Below are 23,338 nucleotides of genomic sequence, written 5' to 3'. Positions count from 1 at the left end.
AACCCAGACACCCAGAGGATCATTTTTTCTGGACAGTGGTCCCACAGTGGCCCAGTGAGGGAAACACTGAGAAAGGCAAGTGCGCACTCCTCCTCTAGGAAACCATCTCATCTCTACTATGTCATCGCTGAGGGAAATCTCTCACCTTTACCTATGCCACCTCAAAGATACCCAGTAGTGACTTAGGAAAAGGGCTCAGGGCCAGGTTTTGTAAACATTCTTCTTCCAGGATCACTAGCAAGAAAATGACAGTTGAAAGGCAAGTCCTAAATAAGTACCAATCTGCTAGGTGTGTAAAGTAACAAGCAGGGAATGCTCTAAAGTGTAAAAACCCTGCCACACTGAGCACACAAGAATTACTTAGAATTCTTTCCTGGGCTAGTGCAGTTTTATCATTATTAAATACACTTGAAAAGCTAAAAGGAAGATAAAAGTCAAATCATTGGTAACATGCCTGTAATCTCATGCAGGCGCTGACATGCATCATGCAAACTGGCAAAAAAAAGAAAAAAGAAAAAGCCAAAAGTAATTATGAGGAAGGTGGTAAGAAAAAAATCTGAAATTGTACTATACCACGCTTTGTCAGAGAAGTAATGGACTAACTTCTCAACTCCTTGCCAAGGGCACAGTGGAGAGCAGAGACAAGAGAAACACAGGACAACGGCATCAGAGACCAGACGCCACACAGGACCGCCATGGCTGGGCAGTAGCCGAGGGGGTGTGCTTCACTATTGCGATGTTTCCCAGGCAATATTTATCATTTTAACTAATGTATTTGCATATGGTGAAACAAATTTTAATAGGTTTTTACCTTTTGCTAAAGTTGCTTCCTAATCAGTACCAGTATTCATGCCCACAAAAAAAAAAAAATACATGTATAACTTCTCACACACAAGTAATCACTTGAATTTTACCACACGAAATGTTGTAACAGACATGATTTTGGGCCTTACATCACATCCCTCATGAAGAAACTAAAAATTATTTTTTTCGGTAATTGTAGAGCTTCTGGCTCACTGTGGAACTAAATACACTTCAGTATTTGCTAGTTTACTTTTATTATTGCTATTGCTTTGAAAACCACATAAGTAGTATAATCAGACCTTAATATATATGATGTTTTAAATAATGCACAAAGTTCCATACATCATTATGAAGATGGGAGATTTAAATAGGTATCTAATATAACTAGAACATTTATCCTCTAGAGCTCATATGAAGCCCATTACAGCTACCAGTGTTTTTTGGAAACCAAGTATGTTCTTATTCCTCTAGATTTCAGAAAGGTGCCTCTATTTATTTGTTTTAAAAATACAGAAGCATGGAATTCAGTGACTTTTTCCAAGGTGTTGCTCAGTTAACTGCTGTTAAAAATTATCAAAATTAAATCACGAAGAGTGACAACATCTATAGTACTGAGGCACAATCAATGGAATGTCAGTCATTTCATGGGACTGTGTCCTGAGGACTTAGAGCCCATCAGCATCTACCTCCCAGGGGCGAAGCACTTCAGGAAAAACCAAACAGAAACATGGAGTACAGTTCCAGCGGCACGGCCCGCAAAGCAGAGGGTTCTGCGACACGGCAGCGGGCACGGCCTGAAGACACACCCGCCACCTGCACGGCACACTGTCCCACAGCGACGCAGGAACACTGCCTGCTGGGTTTCCATGACTGCAAACACTGAGGTACCTGTGCCTAGGCTTGTGGGAAGGCCTACTAGACCATGGGTTACGTGTACATTTCCAGTCAGCCAGTGCCTATGCCAGGCGGTATTGGGATTAGCTGCAACGATGTACACAGCACCACATTAAAAATAAGCTTCATGTAAAAGTGAATTAGATTAGTTTCTACTAAGTTATCCTAGTTCCAGTTGATACAAAAATATTTTATTTTTATGAAAAGTCACTCCCAGAGCTAATTTCTCATTAGGGGACAGCTATAGCTATGGCCATCTTTGCATATAAAATGGATTGAAGTCACATCATAGAGTCAATCAGAATTTGAACCTTGTAAGCACAGGTGGAAATTGAATAAGTTACTGCCCGTCCTACAAAGTGCCCAGCCTTTGACTAAGTAATGCCCTTCTAGGGATTCGCCTAACAAAGCTGCTGCTGCTGCTCTGGGTACAAAGGCGAGGCGCGCTGCACTAGCTTCTGCGTAGGGACAAGCAGCACCAGTGCCCAACAGGAGCGGTCAGTCAGAAGAGCCACATGGTAACACACTGCCAGTCCCCGCGAACATGAACTGCACTCAGTGAGCATGCTGCTGCACCCTGACATGACCTCTTTCAAATAAATACTGAAGTAAATTACTTTTTTTTTAAAAAAAAGGTGGGTATAAGATGATATAAATCTATGGTTCTATGTAATTCTAGTGAATATAACTATTATGAGAATGTTATAATGTATTATTAGAATGTAGTTGGGCAACACTACACCAAGAAGTTTCCTACTTTATAAGGAAAATATAAGCCAATTACTTCAGCTCTTTGAATTCCTGGATAATGAGCCACCTCCAGGGACTGTAGGTAGGGAACATTTAAAGGGCCATAATATGTGCAATAACCTTGGAAGATTCAAACTCTAGAATTGAAATGGAATTTAATTTTGGTCTGGGTACTTATTCACAGCAGATTAATATATCATTCTGATTTATTTATACATTGTTCTTGTTCTAATGCCAGTATAATAATATCTGTATGAGTTATTGTGAAGATTAGCTGTGCTTTAAATAAAATGCCTACAAAATACTTCATATTAAAAGCTATTAAGACACAATCCGGGCACAGTGGCACACACCTTTACTCTCAGCACTTGAGAGACAGAGAGGTAGGAGAATCACCATGAGTTCAAGGCAAGCGTAGGGCTACATAGTGAATTCCAGGTCAGTAATAAAAATAAATTAGACATATTCAGAATTAGTCTTTTCCCCTTTCTTAAAGATGTCGCTAAATGTTAAGAACAATACATGAAAGTTTTTTTACATAAAAAATTCCTGAAAATACAATGTTTAAGTAATGATTAGATTGAGGGTATGAATCCTGAGAGCAACTGATTCAAAAGAACTGAAATAGCAGACTGGAGCTAGAAAACATTAAAGGAAGAAGCAGCAGTTGAGACAAGGCTAGTGAGAAGGAAGGTCAAGTTATTATTAGGTTGAACGGAGGCTCTGGCTGAGGGCTCACGGTGCTGCTGTGGTTTCAAACAACAAAAAGATTACCTGCCATTTTGGCTTAATCCTTAGGGGGTAGCAATAAAATAGCAGTGATATATATTACTGCACACAAAAGTTTTGCTATGATAAAATATACAAAATTTGGGCCTATTAATTTATCTAAGCTTTTTAGTCTAATATGTTAAAACCTACACTTGGATTACATTGTCTAACTGACAATGGCAAGCAATACTTTTCAAAAGATTAAATGGAATAGAGAAGAAAATATGAGGATTTTATGTCCCAAAAGAAGGTACTGTTATGAATCTTTTCCTGAATTTTAAATATATCAGAGAGAAATATATTGGATTATAAATATACATTGGGCTGACATAAAATGAATTTATTATAACTTGTCAAAATAGTTTGTGAATCCAGGTACGGTGGTGCATGTCTTTAATCCCAGTACTTAGGAGGCAGAGGTAGGAGGATCGCTGTTGAGTTCGAGGCCACCCTGAGACTACATAGTGAATTCCAGGTCAGCCTGGGCTAGAGTGAGACTGTGACACCCTGGCTCAAAAAACAACAACAACAAAAAAAAAAATAGTTTGTAAAATATCCCCCTGAAGGTTCTATAAAGAGCATGCAAGACAATATGCATCTGTGACTTTTATGCAGGTCTGGAGAATATGATTATTATAAGAATGTGAATTTAGAAATCAATACTCCACCAAAAAATGGCTGGGCTAACAAAGATAGATGTAAATAAATTTATATGATTTCTTTGTTCAAAAACACTTATTTGCTTCCCACCTTACTGTGAACACAGAAAAGAAAACAGGGAGAAAAGCTTCTAAGCTCTTCCAAGCAAGGTATCAGAACAAATTTTAAAAAGCTACATTAGGCATGATGACAAATAGGCATCATTTGAAACTACGCATTTGAAGCACTGAGTGTTCCTATAAGCAGAGACACTGGTAAAAAATGCTATTTAAAATCTCCTTTAAGACTTTCAGTAGACAAAGCAATTGTTTTATTAAATTTTCCTATTATGAGGCAGGTTACGTATTCCCAGTTCTCAACAGCTAGAAATTAGAAGCAAAAGTAAAATGATGCTAGCTAACAAACATGGACAAAATCAAAGTCCCTACTGACTACAGGAAATATCTCTATGTTAGGTCTAAGTGTAGATTACTTTCTATTAATCTAGAGTAAAATTAATTTGAAATTAGAAGACAAACATAATTTTAAAAATATGAGTATTTTTTAACAAAAATTGAAAAGTACAAATCAGAATTTCCAGATAACAAGGGAGAAGCCATATATTTTAAAAAAAAAAAACAAGCCTACAGCAACTATATCTCTACTTCCTAGTTATTCAGCAAGAACATTTCTGGCCAGTGCAAATTTCTGGGATAGAGAGCACCAGGGCTGTATATTCCTCAAATCATAAATAGTCTACCCTCTGCATATTTAGGAGAGGCTTTCTTTTCATACTGGAATATCCAGTACTTTGAATTTAAAGCAAAAGCAAGACTATCCTTACTGAAGACTCAAGCCATGTGTGGACCTCTAAATTTGGATAAAGGTGAGTGTCCTCTAGTAATGTTCAAAAAGACATCAAAATAAACTTTGTAATACAACAGATACTGTTTAACAACTTCCATTATTTATATTATCTGCCTCTCTAAAAATGACCACTGGGAGCTACATACTGAGAAATGTGGAGACATACATTATTCCATTGACTGTATGTTTAGTAAAGGAAAAGTGAGATCTCCAAAAAATTCTGGAAAAACCATTGGATTTATTCCTATGATTCACAGAAAAGATAACTTTATTAGTGAACTGCTTTAGGTATTCTCATATTGAAACCACAAATAATGCAGCAGTTTCAAATAGCTTTCTCCTCCATAGGAACCTGTCAAGCTCAGAAGAGCTATCTAAAAACTAAGAAAATACCCTCTGGCTGACACCAACATGGCCTTGTAAGTACCAATAGTCAAACCTAAGGGCCAGTTCACTCAGCTGACACAGCCTGGAGACACTGGGGAAACTTCAGAGTGAGTGCATGCAGTGGGCTCCTCCCACCCTTGAATGGCTCATACATATATCACAGTCTGCAGAGCCACACCATTCTTACTAATTTGGAAATGCAGAGGTGTCTGATCTAGGAAAGCTGGAGGTCATCTTTGTGCAGTGTACAAAGTGCTGCTCACATCAGAAATAAAGAACACAGCTCTGAAACCACGAGGGAAAGAAGAAACGCTGAAAAGGGGAGGGCCAATCAATGGCTCATGGACAGGATAAGAAAATTCTAAAGCTACATAAGTGGAGACACCAGTGAACTGGATAGTCAACAAATCTGTTTGCAAAATAGGACAATTAATCCTAAACTTAATTTTGTATCCTACCTAGCTAAGGGAACCACAATGAGGGAAACCTGACAGGAGAAATGGGTGAGTTAAGAGGGGCTTCAGAAAGTGCAAAGGTAACTAGGTTAACCTGAGCTAAATCTGTCAAGCCATGCTGTTTACTGGCTAAAAGCCTAAGACTACATTATCATATAAATGATATAAATCATATAAATAAATCATTATAAATGACCTTGAGAGCATTCAGATTACTTGTAGTAGTGTCCTATCATTGCTCCTGTGATGGGATTTTTTTTTCCCCCAAGGCAGGGTCTCTCTCTGACCCAGGCTGACCTGAAATTAACTATGTAGTCTCAGGGTGGCCTTGAACTCATGAAAATCCTCCTACCTCTGCCTCCCGAGTGCTGGGATTAAAGGCGTGCACGGCTCTGTGATGGGATTTTTAACAAGGAGAAAAGGATGCAACTTAAAGCAAGAAATAAAGATGGAACTTGAAGTACTAAGAGAGTGTTCCTCTCTTCATTGCTTCTACTAAACAAAAGAGCTTGCTATGAAACAATTTAATATATAAACATTATGTATATAAATAATATTTAATATATAAAACAAAAACTATAGATGAAAAAGGCCAAAAATACAGGTTTTTATCTGGAATTCATGTCAATACATTATAGTTTCTTAAAATTTCCCTTTGGACTTTTGATGCTTCACATAAAGAAAATTAATTTTAAAATTACTATAAATTGCAATCAGGTTAAATGCACAGAGGAGGTTTAAAAGCTAACTACGTATTGTTCATTAATATTAGCTTTTGTGGGTGACTTTTCAAAAAAGATAAAATACAACCAACTTACCAGGGGTGCATATAAGTACATAATGCAAAACAATAAACACTCTGTGGAAAGTAGGTTTAATATAAATAAATAAATATAATAATAATAATATAAATAAATAATAACCATGAGCTCAAACAATAACTGAGTCATTAGAAATGTTAGTAAAGCATGCATATTCAAAAACCATTTCTTCTGGGCTGTAAAGCAGCTAACAAATTATGCAGTCATATTAGTTGTTTAAAGAAAGTCTTGAACAATTGAAAAAGGTCTTTTAGAGGCAGTTAAATACAGGGGAAGCCTTTGATTAGAAAACACTGATGAAATGCGCAATGGTCTAGTAAGCCTGATCCCTAAGCAGTAAGCATCTGTCCATCACTCTGGTGGGGATAATGCGCATGTTGTTAAGATAGCTGGGTAAATAAGTTTTATTCACATATATCAAGGTCTTGAAAAACTAAAATGTTTTTAAAGACAAATGCATGTCAGTAGGCCTAGGGTCACCAGCAACAGGTTTAGACAGATGAGCATAAAATTAACCTGACAGCTTTCAGAAGGCCATAAGTAGCTGTTTGTTTGCATGCAGTCCAAGGAAGTGTTAAGAGAGTTGACCACAGGAAGTGCTCCTTTAGCATATGCCAGCAGATCACTGGGTAGGGAAAAGGAGGCACCAGGAGGGAGGGACGGGCATGCAGAGGGGAATGCAGGGTGGGAGTGAGAGACACCGACTCACTCTGTCTGCGGTGCGATGGAGCAGTCCTTGGGATCCCCTGGAAGGAGCCCTGCCAAGGAGAGAAGGAGGGAGCAGAATACCCACCCTGTGCAGAGAGAGATGGGTAGGGAGGTACAATAAAAAAGGGAACCAAAGAATGCAGAAAACAAAGTCATATTTGTTTTCATTTTATCGAAAAAATAACACAATAGTGTTAATGAGTCTATCACAGATTTCATATTTTTAACATACAAGCAGCTCATATTATTAAAAAAAGGCACTGTAATTCAAATATTGTTATTTTCAAATGTTTTGAAGAAAAGCGTTTTATCCATTATTTGCAGTCAGCACAGAGAAGTAAGCCTTTCTGTTATATTATACCTACCACCTACCTTTAAAAGTAACAAACTATCTAGGTATTTTTGCAGGAAAGTAAAGAATATAGAATAGTTTTTAGGTATTAAACACAGAAAATGCATTAACTTATGAATCAAGACAACCAGTGATACCATACATTTTTTAATTTCATTTAAAGTCATAGATTTTCAGAATATTGAGTTAAACCAAGAACACTAGCTTAAGTTAGCAGAACCAACATAGAATGCTGTGACAGTTGTCCTTTGTAGAGAATGTGACATGCAAGTCAGCTTATACAATATGCTAATTTTTAATCTGCGTAACTTGTAGCTTCTTAGCTTCACTTATTTTAATCACATATTATCAGAATTGGGAATGTCAACCGCTGAACACAGAAACAGATCCTATTCTCTCTGTTACACCCAGTCTCCTTAACCCACCAAAAATCAAAACACCTCTAAAAGATCTCAAAGAAAAAATGAGCCTGTAAACTGTTGTCATCACACCTAGTAAAAATGTTCAAAGGAGGCCAGGTACAGTGTCACAGTAACCCTGGCACTTGGGTGGTGGAGGCAAGAGGAACAGAAGTTCAAGCTCATCCCCAGCTACATAGGGGGCTTGAATCCAGCCTGGACTATATGAAACTACTTCAAAATTAATAACAATAAAATTTGAAAGGGAGTGGCCAGGCATGGTAGCTCACACCTTTAATCCCAGCACTTGGGAGGCAGAGGTAAGAGGATCGCCATGAGTTCGAGGCCACCCTGAGACTACATAGTGAATTCCAGGTCAGCCTGGACTAGTGTGAGACCCTACCTCAAAAGAAAAAATATATATATTGAAAGGGGGAAATACATAATTTTCCAGACCAATTAATGTGACACTGAAATAATGTCGTAATGATAAATTAAATAACATAGATTACTAATGTTTATAGATTTCTCATGTATAATCACTTCCTTACATTTAAGAGTCAGTCTGCAATACTCAATTTAACTGTAAAAGAAGATGCATTATCTGGGCTGATAAATATAGATCCTTTCTTTTAAAAAAATTACTTATTTGAGAAAGAGAGAGAATGAACGAATATGCATGTGAATGGGCATAACAGGGCCTCTTGCCACTACTGGAAGTATGCGCCACTTTTGTGCCTCTAGCTTTGCATGGGTAGTGGGGAATTGAACCAGGGCCATCAGGCTTTATAAGCAAGCTCCTTTAACTGCTACAGCTTCTCTCCAGCCCTAGATCCTGTCTTTTGACATCATACATTTTTCAGTGATTTAGCCATAGATGTTTGCAAAAATGGCTTAGAGAATATTTAATAGGACTGAATATCCCTTATAACTATAGCTCTATTTGGTGTTTGGGATATGTTTAGATTCAAAGACCAAACACAAAACAAGCCCTCAATCAGACAGTCCATCAATTTTACCTATATACGGCACAGGACAGGCATTTTCAGTTGAGAACTTTAAAATACGTTAAAACGCTTATATTCTGTCATACAGGATCCTATATTCCCTCTGGAGGCTTAAGGACATAGCAAGGACCCAGATTTAGAGACCTGTGTGTTTCCTTGTGTCTTTGAAAAGCTCTGTAACTGTGAGGACATAGCAAGGACCCAGATTTAGAGACCTGTGTGTTTCCTTGTGTCTTTGAAAAGCTCTGTAACTGTGAGAACTAACTAAGCCTCAGGATCCTCAGTCATTATATGAGGGTTGAAGAGGTCATCTAAGAAACATCTCTCACTTCTGGTTCTTATAACTCAGCTATTTACATTTGTCCAAATCCTTACCCCAGAGTCACTTGTTCCCTGCAGAGCTTATGCCCAGAAAGATAAAGAAAGTTAACTCTTTACTTTTGCTCCTAACATGCCTTCCTCTGCTTTCCTACCCATCTGTCAACATCCTCCCTAGTCTTCCCTAATCCATATCAAATACATTCCCTAAAAGCTTTTCCTGATTTTAGCCTAAATACATTATAATATCATTCTCACTTTACAAAAGACCACATCTCTTAGAATTTATGTCTCAAATAATTTTTATTATACTTTTCCTTATGTTGATTTGAATGTTCAACAACAAATTCCAGGGACTAGAGATGTCTCTGCAGCTAAGGGTACTTGCTTGCCAAGTCTGCTGACCTGTGTTCAATTCCCTAGTACCCATGTTAACCCAGACCCACAAAATGGCACTTGCATCTGGAGTTTGTATGCAGTGGCAAGAAGCCTTGACACACCTATTCTCTCTCATAAAGAAATAAATAATAAAATATGATGCTAAATATAGCTACCCTAAGAATAAGAGCCTTCATTTATTGTAGCTTCTGGCCAAATAACTTACAGAATAAAAACAATATGCCCTGACCAACATCCCATACAGAGAATGTTAATTCCATGAAAAAATACATAACTTCTATCTCTCCCTGCTGTTAAGCCCAGCTAGAGGAAAAAAATAAACTGGACACTATTCATAAAACAAACACAAACTTAAAAAGTTGAGGAGAAAAAGGTAGACCACCTAGGAAGGAACCTTGGGGACTGAAAATGCAACCATAGTGGGGAGGCCCTGGGCTTGCCTGTTGTTTAATGTAACGTATGTTGGGTGATGCAGAAGCTATCACTGAGAAATGCCAATGAGGGCCAGCAAGCCAGAAGTCTGTCTCTGGGTAAAGGAGCAGCAAGCAGGTAACTTAGCAACAGAAAAACCTCCTTAGCAACCCAAATGTCTGATGCTCTTATCAGAAGACCAACTGGGCCCTCCATCTGCACAGCTGGGACATTGTCTGCTAAAGATTTTAAAAGATACAGAAATCATTTAATACAGCTATGAAGTGGTGGAAAAATGAGTTGGAGAGAAATAAAGGTTCTGCCCTTGGCAGACTACATACGATTATATGTATATAACATAATGTCAAGGGTGACAACTAAAATTACAGTGAATGCAAAGAGATACACTCAAAACACTGAACATAAATCAAAATAAAATTCTGAAAATAAGATAACAGCAAGGAAAATAGAAGATATGAAAGAGAAAACAAGTAGAAATGTCAGACAAACCAGGAAATATCAGTAAATACATTAGATATAAAGAATTGAAATGCAGTAATGAAAAGACAGACTGGCAGAATAGTCCATGTCTAAGCTACATGAGAACCATAAGAAAGTCATTCTATATGTAATACGTATTCATGCTAAGGTAAAAATGGAAAACATATACTATGTGCGCTGGTTTGAGTCAGGTGTCCCCCATAAACTTAGGTCTTCTGAATGCTAGGTTCCCAGCTGATGGCAATTGGAAATTAAAGCCTCCTGGAGGCAGTGTATTGTTGGGGGTGAGTTTATGGGTGTCATAGCCAGTGTCCCCTTGTCAGTGTTGGGCACACGCTCCTGTTCCTGTTGTCCACCTGATGTTGGCCAGGGGGTGATGTCCACCCTCTGCTCATGCCATTGACTTTCTCTGACATCACGAAGCTTCCCCTGAAGTCTGTAGGCCAAAATAAACCCTTTTTTCTCAAAAGCTACTCTTGGTCAGGTGATTTCTGCCAGCAATACGAACCTGACTGCAACACCATGCAAAAATCAAGACAGCATATTGTGAACAAAAGCAGTACACGGGAATTGTGCATGGTGGCGCTGCAGACTGACCCTTGGCATGGCACTGCTCTGAACGATTGGGACAACTACATTTGTTTTGAAATATTGGGAATGAGTAAGAGAAATGACATTATTTTCTCCTGTATCAGAGTACTTCTCCCTCCCTCTCTCTCTCTCTCTCTCTTTTGGCAATGCCGGGCTGGGAATAAAGCCCAGGGCCTGGAGAGTTTAGCACTTAAGAGCATTTGCTTGCAAAGCCTGGTGACCCAGGTTCAATTCCACATAAAATATCCACATAAAGACAGATGCACAAAGTGGTACATGCATCTGAAGATCTGACTTTCATATGCAATAGCAAGAGGCCTTGGCATACCCATATGATCTCTCTCTCAATCTCGAGAAATCAATCAATATTAAAAAAAAAAATAAAACCCAGAGCTTAGTGCAAGGCAAGTAGCCTAACAAAGAGCTGCATCCCCAGCCCACATGTAACTTCTGGAAGGATTCCTCTAAGCATGACATTCTAAAGGGATGATCTGGGTGGTAGAGGGTGCAGGTGAGAATAACTTAGTTTTAATATCAAATGACCACTAGAAACCCATAAACAGTATTTGTAAAGCATCTGTAGAAAATTTTATTAAAAACAGAAAATAGCCGGGCTTGGTGGCGCACTCGGAAGGCAGAGGTAGGAGGATTACCGTGAGTTTGAAGCCACCCTGAGACTCCCCAGTGAATTCCAGGTCAGCCTGGGTTAGAGTGAGACCCTACTTGGAAAAACAAAAACAAAAAACAAAACAAAACAAACAAAAAAACACCCAGAAAATACTAGACTATTCTAGAATATAGAGGCCTTGGGCTGAAAAGATGGCTTAGTGGTTAAGCTTTTGCCTGTGAAGCCTAAGGACCCCACTTCAAGGCTCGATTCTCCAGTACTCACATAAGCCAGATGCAAAAGATGGTGCATGCATATGGAGTTCATGTGCAGTGGCTGGAGGCCCTGATGTGCCCATTCTCTCTCTCCCTCCCTCCCTCCCCCCCCCTCTCTTGCTCTCAAATAAATAAAAATAAACAACAAAAATAGAATATAGAAGCCTAACAAATTATCACTCTGTCAGAATACATTAAAATAAGAGTGGCATTATACTTTTTGAAACATTAATTCTTCTAAGAATTGGAATGATTTCCTGGAAGGCTAACAGAATTATCTATTCTCACTGACTGCTAACATTAAATTCTAAGACTGAAATTTCTGCCTTGCCTACACCTTCAAAAATAGAATAAAATCAGTCAACAACACAAAGGATATTGTTCTGGTAGAACACTCTAGTCTATGTCCTTTGTTATAAGTCAACTCCACTTCTTTCAGTGTAGAAAGTTTAGAAAGCGTCTTCTATTGTTTTGAATAGTTTCAAATAGCATGCTACAAACTTATGAGCAGATAAACTGATGAACAGGTAAGTCAGCTGTTATAATATCCCTATTTAAGTTGTTACCTGGAAAAACAATTCCATTCAGTTATTGATTTAAATAATATTGTTTATAAACAATGTGAAGACACGAATAATAAATTCTTGTACCGTATGAATAAAGCACTGTCCAGCTGCAAAGGGAGCTCCTGCCAGCATTGCAAAGCTAACTGATGTGCTACACTCAAGAACCAACGTCTAAAACCGACTGAACACTAAACAATTTACAAATGATTTTGTAACCATACCTTAAGTACTGTTTAAATATAGATGTATATGTATTTCACACATAAAGTACTTTTATCAATAAATATAAAAAGTGCAAAAGTTAATATGAAGACAGTGACAAAGAAATTAATCTAAATCCCTTTGAATATTTATCTCTAAACATACAATATAAATCTGTATGAAAGTGATTACAACTCTCCCAGTGGAAAGGAAAATGACACATCTAAATATAAAATTAGGACATTTTCCCCCACATAAACACATTGAGCAATAACGCTGCCCAGCGTACAATTAGGAAAGCCTACGTTCTCACAGAAAAAGGACAGACTACTCAGAAAACGAAGCTTTGGACTACAGGGCTGCTTTCGGTTTGAAATCCTGTCTCCCAGGCAAGAAAAATTAAAAGGTTGACAGGCTCCTTGCTAGTAAATCTGATTGTTAGCAATGAGATAAACTCTTGCAAATACACAGTTGATTGTCTTTTTGTACCCGTGACACACAATGATGTAAAACCAATCTTTGGTTCAGTCTTAAAAACTACTTCCAGCAGAACACTTTGAAGTGAATATGAGACCATCTTTCCCTGATTCTATTAATATAAGTTATTCAATTAAAACAGGAAACTAGGATTAGGTCCAGTTGCAAATATTCTTTTTTTTTTTTTGGTTTTTCGAGGTAAGGTCTTGCTCTAGCCAGGATGACCTGTAACTCACTCAGGGTGGCCTCGAACTTACAGTGATCCTCTTACCTCTGCCTCTTGGGTGCTGGGATTAAATGTGTGTGCCACCACGCCCAGTCTATTCTGGGTTTTAACTGGTAGAGAATCTTTTCACACTAACCATGTATTCCTACTCAATTTTCAGAGTAAGGCAGGCCATTAGGTGGCAGGTCACATACATCTTTGGACACTCCTTGCTGTCCAACTACTAGGAGCACAAACATTAAGAGATATGACAGCACACCCTCACTTAACAGATTTTTCCTAATATGTTGGCTTCTCTAAGGTGCTCACACAAATCGCTAGTAGAAGGCATAAATCTTGAAAATTTAGCATTTATTTAATGTGCAAAAGTAAGTATTCTCTCTTTTTTTTGTTTTTTTTTTTTGTTTGTTTGTTTTTTGTTTTTTTGTTTTTTTTTGTTTTTCAAGGTAGGGTCTCACTGTGGCCCAGGCTGACCTGGAATTCACTATGTAGTCTCAGGGTGGCCTCAAACTCATGGTGATCCTCCTACCTCTGCCTCCAGAGTACTGTGATTAAAGGCCTGCGCCACCACACCCGGCAGTATTCTCTATTTGTTTCTTCATTTGTTTGTCTGTCTTCTGACACAGGATCTCATTCTGCAGCCCAGGCTGCGCTGAACTCACTACTGAGACCAGCCTGGCCTGAACTCAGGGCAGCCTTCTTGCCTCGGTGTCCCGGGTGCTGCATGTGAGGCTTCAAGCCTGGCTACTATTATTCTGCCTTTAAATATTAAAGACAAATGCACTTTTAAACAACGTTAGAATTACATAAAATAATTGAGTCTACAGCCTTTTTAAGAATATGCTTATCTGCGAATCAATAATACTATCTTTAAAAATCATTTTCAAAAGCTTGGATTCTGTCTTTTTGTGTTTGTATTTGAGACAGCATTTGTTAAACAGCTGTCTGGTCTTAAACTTGTAGCAATCTTGCATCATCCTCCCAAGTGCTGGGATTAACAGGAGTACACTGCCATCTTACTCTGTGTGTGTGTGTGTATCCTCTGTCACTCTTCTGTTCACTTCCCTGAGATGGGGTTTCTCACTGAACCTGAAGCTTTCTGAGTTTTTGGTTAGACTGGCAGACCGAAGACCTCAGCAACCCTCCTGTCTCTACCACCCTCGGAGCTGAAATCATAGGAGTGATGCTCAGCAATGCCCAGCTTCTTATGTGGGTATCGGGGCTCTAACTCAGTTCCTCATCCTACTTCTGAGCCAGTTCACTAGCCCTAATTGTGAGTTTAAAACGATCCTCAATCTGTGACATAATCACCAGCCACTGGAAGTCATCCTGATTCCTTCAGTCATTCTGTATGAACAACCAGACGTCGGCCTCACAGTACTGTTCTTTCCACACTACCCATGTCACTGTCCTAATTCGGCATTTTCCCGAGACTAGGGGGGGAGGATCTGCTCCTTTCCTTTGCAGGTTCCACTGGCTGCTTCTGCAGCTCATTCTTACCTTTTCCATCCTGTGCCCCTTAACTTTAAATCTGGACTTCAGCCCTTTCATCCGCTTGTCTCTTCTGAAAAGTCTTTCCCAAAGAACCCTTTACTTACTGCCCCAGGTGCCTTTCCCATATGCACATAAGCAGACTCTAGCTCCACAGCTGCGCTGTCTGTGTGCCATCTCAAGTAATTGCAATTCCAGTCTCCTCAGTCCTGCTGGCCAGCAGTCCCCTGCAGCTAGTGGCTACGACCCAACACAGTGCCGGAAGTTCAGTGGGACAGCAGAGCTCCAGAGCAGCCTTTCACTCTGCACTCTGGACCGCAGCCCTGCCTGCTTACAATTCAGGGCGCAGGGCCATTTGTTGCACAGTTTTCTTCTTGTCCCAAGCAGAGGAAGGCCTCTCATCCCTTCACTAAGATGGGTTAGGGTGGGTTTTGTGCTGATGCTCCAGCTGGACACACTGCTTTTCAACACTTAGTGCGGAAAAGGACTCCAGAAATACCCCACAGCAATCAGGCCTTACATGAGGGGCACTGTCGCAGTCAGGTTCGCATTGCTGGTAAAAATCACCCAACCAAGAGCAGCTTGTAGGAAAAAGGAGGTTTATTTTGGCTTACAGGCTCCAGGGGAAGCTCCACGATGGCTGGGGGAAACAATGGCATGAGCAGAAGGTGGACATCAACCCCTGGCCCACATAAGGTAGACAACAGGAACAGGAGAGTGTGCCAAACACTGGATGGGGAAACTTGCTATAACACCCATAAGCCCGACTCCAACAATACACTGCCTCCTGGAGTCATTAATTCCCAAAACTCCACCAGCTGGGAACCTAGCATTCAGAACACCTAAGTTTATGGGGGACACCTGAATCAAACCACCACATTCCGTTCCTGGCTCCCATAAACTGATATCCATATGTGATGTAAAATACAATGCATTCAGTCTAACTTTAAAAGTCCCCATAGTTAAAAAAAAAAAAAAAAAGTCCCCATAGTTTTTATCAATTCCAATGATGTTCATACATCCCCATAGTCCAAGATCTTTTAACTGAGCCATAATGCCAAAAACTCCCCCCAAAAGACCCATAATGGCACAGAATAAACATTCACACTGCAAAAGATGGCACTGGGCATAGCAAAGAAATATTCAAGCAATACATGACTTAAACAGGGTAAACACCAAACTCTGTAGCTTCAAGTCCAACAACTCTACTGACAAATCTCCAAGTCTGATAACTCTAACCAGCAACAAGTCTCTGGCCTTCCAATTCCACCCCGCCAGCTAGGCTACTCACAGTCCTGGAAAACTTCATAGGGGCTGGCAGCTTTCCTTAGCAGCCATCTCGTGGTCCTGGCATCTCCACTGGGTCTCCACTGTAATCCACAGCTCATCCTCATGGCTCCATGGGGTCTCCATGCAGGCATCCAGCAAACCTACTTCACACTGCCCATGGCCATTTCCAAAACACAAGACCGTGTTGCAAACTCAATGACCCTCTCTTTCCTGCATTTCTTATATTCCACAATACCAGGTAGGGTGCCAATTTGTTAATCCAGGGGGGAATAAAGCAGACTTTGAAGAACAGACACTCCTTGAGCACTCAGGCCCCTTCAAAGGAGTCGACATTCTTCTTGTTGCCCTAGTACATGTCAGCTGGCCCAAGCTCACAGGCTGTAATCTCTCCATTACAGCTGAATGGGCAGCAGTTCACCAAAGATTTTTTTCTGTGCCATATCCCTCTGCTCACACCAGTTCATTTCTACACAAAGCAACCCTGCACAACTTCTCAGGATCCAGGTATAACAGCAAGCTTCCCAAACTGCTAGCCCAGTCCAGGCAAAGCTGTTTCTCACCCTCATAAGCCAAACCTCACTCACAGTCCATAGTTCTTACTGCATTCTGGTCTTTCAACTCTGACCAGAATAGTCCATTAAGCTGTATTTACAGCACTGCAAGGCATCCCTTAGGTCAAGGTTTCAAATCCTTCCACATTCCTCTTGAAAATCAGCTCCAAAAGGCCAAAGCCACACAGTCAAGTGTCTAGCAGCAAATGACCCCTATCCTCAGTACCACTTCACTGTTGCAGTCAGGTTGGCATTGCTGGTAGAAATCACCCAACCAAGAGCAACTTGTGGGCAAAAGAGGTTTATTTTGGCTTATAGGCTTGAAGGAAAGCTCCACAGTAACAGAGGAAAACGATGGCATAAGCAGAGGGTGGACATCACCCCCTGGCCAACATAAGATGGACAAGAGCAAAAGGACAGTGTGCCAAACACTGGCATGGGGAAACTGGCTATACCCCATAAGCCCAACAATACACTACCTCCAGGAGGCTTTAATTTCCAACTGCCATCAGCTGGGGAACCCAGCATCTAGAATACCTAAGTTTATGGGGAACACCTAAATCAAACCACCACAGGCACCAAGCACCTGGCTGGTTTCAGTATCACAAGAAATGCTTTCACCTTTATCAGTATATCTCTAGCTCCAAAAGTATTGGTAGCATGAAAGGTACATGTCATTGAAGACAGAAAACCACTCCGAAATAACTAATTCACCAAAGCTAAGGTTATATCTACACTGAAAATTGCATGATAAATTGGTTTCAGGCCAGTAGAGGCTGTTACCAAATGAAATGATGACCAGGGGCTCGAAGTTCAGTACCTGGCCCAGGTGCCACCTGTCCTGCCAAGGGCACAGACACTGCCCTTGGATAGACTGAACACCATCCTACTGATACCAAACACTTGAACACGCAATCTTGCCATGGTCATAGTCCACTTTACTTTCTGGTCACACTTAGCTGGCAGAAATATAAAAGAAAACTGTGGAAAAACATGTACACTTCAAGAACTCATAAGCTATAAACTGATGATTCAAGGTAATGCATTCCATCAATGTTGATTAGCAAACAAAATAGTAATAAACACAATAATCACAGCCATGTAGGCAGGTTAAATGTAGTATACAGAACCCAATTCCTTCTGAACAGATTTGACAGATACCCACAGAATCCCGAATTACCAACGCAGTCTGAAGAACCATGAGAAATGCCAACAATGGCTGTCAGTACTTGGTATGATTTGAATAATCTAAAGCCTGTTTAAGACTTTCTATGGACTAAATGTTTACTGTTACTTCTCAATAAAAAGGGGACAGGGAAGGAAAAAAGCCACCTTAAGAGTATTTTTAATTATATTGTCTTATTGAACGTGTATGTGGCATATGCACGTGTCATGTAGAGGAGAATGACAGCTGTCTATCACTCTTCCACATGTATTATTTCCTTGATAGTTACTTCTCTGAACCAGGAGCTGGCTGACAAGGGGAGCCCCAACTATTCTGTCTCTGTTCCTGCACACGACTGGGGTTCCAGGAACGTGTGGTCATGCCTGGCCTTTCACGCGGCTCCATGCCAGGCCCTGGTGCCGCGCGGGTGCTCCTCCCACCTCCGTGCCTTTGCTCAGACTGGCCCGTCTGCTCGGGTAGTCAGCACACTGCCATCCTGCAAGCCTTGCCAGTGTGCTTTGGAGACAAGAAAACACGAATTAGCAGCCGGGTGTTCTAAAAGTTACAGTACTAATCCAGCCATTTATTCACTGTAGAAAACTTAACAAGTCACTAATACCCCCAAAGCTTTATAGCTATCTATGGAGCAAAGGCATTTAGCCAGATGACTACCAGAATAAAAGATAATGGGGAAGTTAAAATCCAAGTTGTTAGGAGTGCTCGGCTAGAAAAGTGACCTTCAATTCCCCCAAGATCATCGTGCAAGTCAACTTGGGAATATACGGGGGATATTCTATACCAGTTACTTTTTCTCCTGAGGAGACAGGCTAACACCCTTTTTCCACACACTGAGGCTGAGGAACCAGGGAGAAAGCATGAAGCTTAAAGGCTGCCATGGAGATGGTGAGATTCAACTGCCAATCAACACAGTCAGAAAACACAACACCCTGGGGGGACAGTGGAGATAGTTGGAAAGACCCAATGAACAGGGTATGCTTCATTATTTATTTTTTCTTTTTTTCAGTTGCTTCCAAACAGATAAGTCTCCATCCGCTTTGACATAAAGCAATACCGCGTCATCTCTGTCCACAGACGCCTTTTGCTTTCTGGGATCTGCATGCTACCCTTGCCTTCTTTGCAAAGCTCTTCGGGAAACAATTTCTCCAAATTCCTGAACTTCACAGAGAGCTTGCACTGGCTTAAATCAATGCATCACCACCAATTCCTGCAATTGCTCATAAACCGAGGAAATCTATTTTTCTGGGCATTTCATTCCCCAATTCCTCACTTTTATTTCAAGAATCTAGTACCTAAGGTGACACAGATAATCGCCAAGCTTTTGCCAAATAAACTCATTCTTATGCCTATTATGTAAAAAAAAAAACCCAAAATAACAATTTTACAGCCTTTGAAAGAATATACTTAAGTTTTATATGTTGGACTGATTACATTAAACACTACACTGCCTATTCGTTTGTGGTCCTGGACTCTGCTTTTTTACAGCCTTTGAAAGAATATACTTAAGTTTTATATGTTGGACTGATTACATTAAACACTACACTGCCTATTCGTTTGTGGTCCTGGACTCTGCTTCTGTGTGTACATAAAGAGGCACAGCAAACGAGGCATCCTCATACTAACAAATGCCCACTATCTACCCCATAAAAAGACAACGCTGACAGGTGGTCATATGATGACACCTTACCCTGAGTTCCAAGGGCCTCATGCTGAATGACGGTCAGAGTGTTTTTAGCACTAAGTATATTTTGACATACAACACAAAGGACAGCTGGCTACTTTTTACTATCTTAAATAAACCACACTCCAACTCTACCAAAACATAACATACTATCTGTATCTTTATAAATTCATATTTCCTAATCCCTGCAATATTCTGTAATTATAATAAAACCTAACTGGATAAGTTTCAACCCAAAAAGGAATATGCTTTGTCATATACCTTCAAGGTAGCATACACTGCTCATGTGAGACCACCGCACACAGGACTTCTGTTTTCACAGAGTACATAAAAACACTACCCTCATAAGCCATGCAATGAGAGAGTGCACATTCAAGTAACATGAGCTACAGTGTGTAGAATGGGAAAGCTTTTAGAAAAAGACGTTCGCCTATACAGAACACACAGAGAAGCTTAAGCACATGAACGTCCAGCTGACCTAAGGGAAACAGCCATGGCAGTTTCAAATTTAGTAGTGATTAAAATGAAAAGAGCAAAACAAAACATCAAAATAGCAAACTACAGGAGAGAAGGTAATAGCACGTGACTTACAGGAACTCTTCTCCAGGGTGTTTGGGTGTATTTATCAGCATATGCGCATTTTTCCACTTTGGACTTTTGGTGGCAGTTACACCTGGTTGCCTAAACAAAAAATGCAGATGTTTACACAGGTTTAAGTTTGAACATACACACAGGTAATGAGAGACGGTCTTAGAGGGGACAGTAAAATCACTAAAAGTCACCCACTGCAACATACTTCTGCCTACTTTCATGAGGAAAGGACTACATGAAACAGCAGTCTACTCAGCTGTCTCTCATCTTGTGGGTCTGAAAGCACGCCTGCAAGCGAGGGTTCAAGTACTTTCTAATTACTCTTGGAAATCTTTTAAACTGTCTATAAAGCATACTACATGCAACTTTATGTATATAAATATACAGAATATCAACTATGTAGTACAGAATATATATAGCCATAGATAGTGTATAAAGAATACAATCGTAAAACTTTTCTATTATTCTTCGAAAGAATTATAGTACCAGAGACACAATTTTCTTAAATGGGTTGGTGACAGGACTCTATTGAATATCAAATGGCAATAGTCCACATGTCAGACTTATTGATAAGCAGGGCTGTGAAGCCCCTTTAGTGATGTTCTAACTTTACAGAACTAGAATATTCTAGAGTGTGTTAGCTCAAGACAAGATCCATCTGACAATTTCAATTCACAGACTAATTCTCTCCAAGTTATTTCAGTGAAAGGGCACTCACACAATGTACCTATGTGTACACCTGGGTCTCTCATGTTTTCACCAAAATTCAAAAAGAGAATATGATAATGAGATAATGTTACATAATCCCACTGAAAGACAGATTTTGTCATCACAAATTCTGAAAATTCTAGATTACTGCATCAAGTTTAAATTATATTTCTATTTAAAAAATGTTTGCCAATATTTAAAAAATTGGTTACAGTTAAACAGTCCCAAATTTCTGCTACAAAATGAGTAATTTAAAAAACATCTGGGTTGGAAAGATGGTTTAAAGGTTAAGGCATTTGCCTGCAAAGTCAGAGGACCCAGGCTCAATTCACCAGGACCCACATAAGCCAGATGCATAAGGTGGTGCATGCGTCTGGAGTTTGTTTACAGTGGCTGAAGGCCCTGGTGTACCCATTCATTCTCTCTCAAATACATAACATAAATTTAAAACATTAAAATCTATATAGCACATACATTTTCCCACCCCTAGAATGGCACAGCCATCAGAACAAAGCTCCCTTTGTGAGAAAGTAATCTTATGAGTCTGTAACAGGACTTAACCTTTAACATATCTATCTGTGAGAGTACTGAACCTAAGTTATTCCTTCATGTCTCCATAAAGATACTATAAGAGTACTTAACCTGAGTTAGTCTTTCATGGCCCCATTTTTAAAAAAATCTACAGGCTCAGGAGATGGCTCAATGGACAAGTCTGGATCTCCTGCACCCACCTAAATGCCAAGTGGGCACAGTAGGCTGTCTCTAATAACAAAGCTCAGAGACAAGATAGCTAGCCAAGCTAGCTGAGTCTGTGAGCTATAGATTCATTGAAAGACCACACCTCAGTAAGTTCAGTGGAAGCGACTGAGGAAGACACATGACATCAACCTCTGGCCCACGCACACATGTTTGCACCCATGCACATGTGCACTTAACATGCATATACACATGTAGGCACCAGTACACTAAAAAAAGAAAAAGAAAAAAAGAAAATTCTACCCTAGCAAGTTCACAAAATTACTGAGAATTCAGAAAGAAAACATATCAAAAACTATTATTCCACCAGCATACTGAAGTGAAATCACATGTTCTTGGCATTTTGAAGCAAAGTTTATCTACTCAAACCTCCATACTTTTCCTCTATTCTCAGGGGACTGTGATCTGATTACATATATGAAATATAAATTCAATGCTTTATGCTATCACTGTTTTCTGAGAGTTCTGCAATAAAGATTCATTGTAAGTAGAATACATTTTTTAAAACTGTACGGGTGGGGCCATTGCACAAGGCCCTGGATTTGATACCCAATATGATCAAAGCAATAAAAGTAAAACAGAAATATAAAAGGACAGAAGGCTAAAAATAGAAGGGGACTTTGGAACCACCTAGAAAAACCTTCACATTCCAATAAGCAAAGCACTAGAGAGGTGCTGACTGAATACTGGAGACAAGTACTCTAATTTCTTTTTATGGATTTCCTGCTGACATTTTCCTTGTATTTTTTCTAATTTTTTATTTTTATTTATTGATTTTTTTTGGGGGGGGTGAGGGGAGAGACTCTGGAGTCCCTCTGGCTTTACATGGGTGGCTGGGGATTTGAACCCAGCCTGGCAGACTTTGCAATCACTTTCAATCAATGAACCATCTCCCAAGCACACCTGCCTCTGTTTAAAAAAATAAAGCCAAAAGTCCTCCACAATGTGAGCTGTCTCGGCCACATGCTCCTTCCACCATGACACTCTGCCCTACCATATCCCAGGCGTGAGTCAAGGACTACGACCCAAAATCTCTGAAACTGAGCAAAAGTACATCTTCCCTTCTTTCAATTGTCTATGTCAGGCATTCTATCACAGTGATGGAAAGGCAAACAGAAATAGGAACCATCAACTGAGTTTCACATGGTTCTCTCGGTACAGGCCACAGCTCCCTATAACCTGAAATGCCTGGCTGATTCTGGGTGCTTACAGAGGGACCTGCTTGCTGATAGCATCACAGCCTCTGGAGCGATATACAGAAAACTTATGCCCAGCACTTGAGTTGACAGGCCCACTCACAATAAGTATGACTTCTAGATTTAATATATCCGTACAGAGAACGTCAGAGTAAAGTATAAGGGTAAGTTCTTTCACCTATATTGTGTTCTACCTTTGCCAATCCCCTAATTCTTCAACAAGAAAACTCATTCATAGGGAAAAGATATTGTCAGGAGAGCTGCCTATTTATCTTCAACAAGTCAATGCAACAGCAAAAACTATTGTTATAAGTTAAATGAGATTTGAGATTAAAAAAAAAGTTTGTTGTTGTTCATTTTTATTTATTTAGTTGAGAGCAACAGAGAAAGAGGCAGATATATACAGAGGAAGAAAGAGAGAGAGGGGGAGAGAGAATGGGCACGCCAGGACTTCCAGCCACTGCAA

At 39.8% G+C, this 23,338-nt stretch overlaps 1 protein-coding gene across 5 annotated transcripts in view; it reads right to left on the bottom strand.

The window, feature by feature from the left end:
- The window catches only part of Ccser2 (coiled-coil serine rich protein 2), a 134,214-nt gene that overhangs the window by 10,274 nt on the left and 100,602 nt on the right, over positions 1-23,338 (bottom strand). For 3 of the 5 annotated variants that reach the window (XM_045137186.1, XM_004658007.2, XM_045137188.1), the window contains one exon: positions 20,213-20,302. In XM_045137186.1, the coding sequence (XP_044993121.1) occupies positions 20,213-20,302 (90 nt within the window). Of the gene's footprint in view, positions 1-573; positions 614-7,097; positions 7,183-20,212; positions 20,303-23,338 lie in introns of all 5 variants that reach the window. The other 2 variants (XM_045137187.1, XM_004658008.2) reach the window with 2 other exon arrangements.

The sequence above is a fragment of the Jaculus jaculus genome, chromosome 18 (assembly GCF_020740685.1).
Source record: "Jaculus jaculus isolate mJacJac1 chromosome 18, mJacJac1.mat.Y.cur, whole genome shotgun sequence".
In the NCBI taxonomy this organism is placed as follows: Eukaryota; Metazoa; Chordata; class Mammalia; order Rodentia; family Dipodidae; genus Jaculus; species Jaculus jaculus.
Note: the sequence above shows the minus strand (reverse complement) of the source record. Positions and strands in the feature narration are given on the sequence as shown.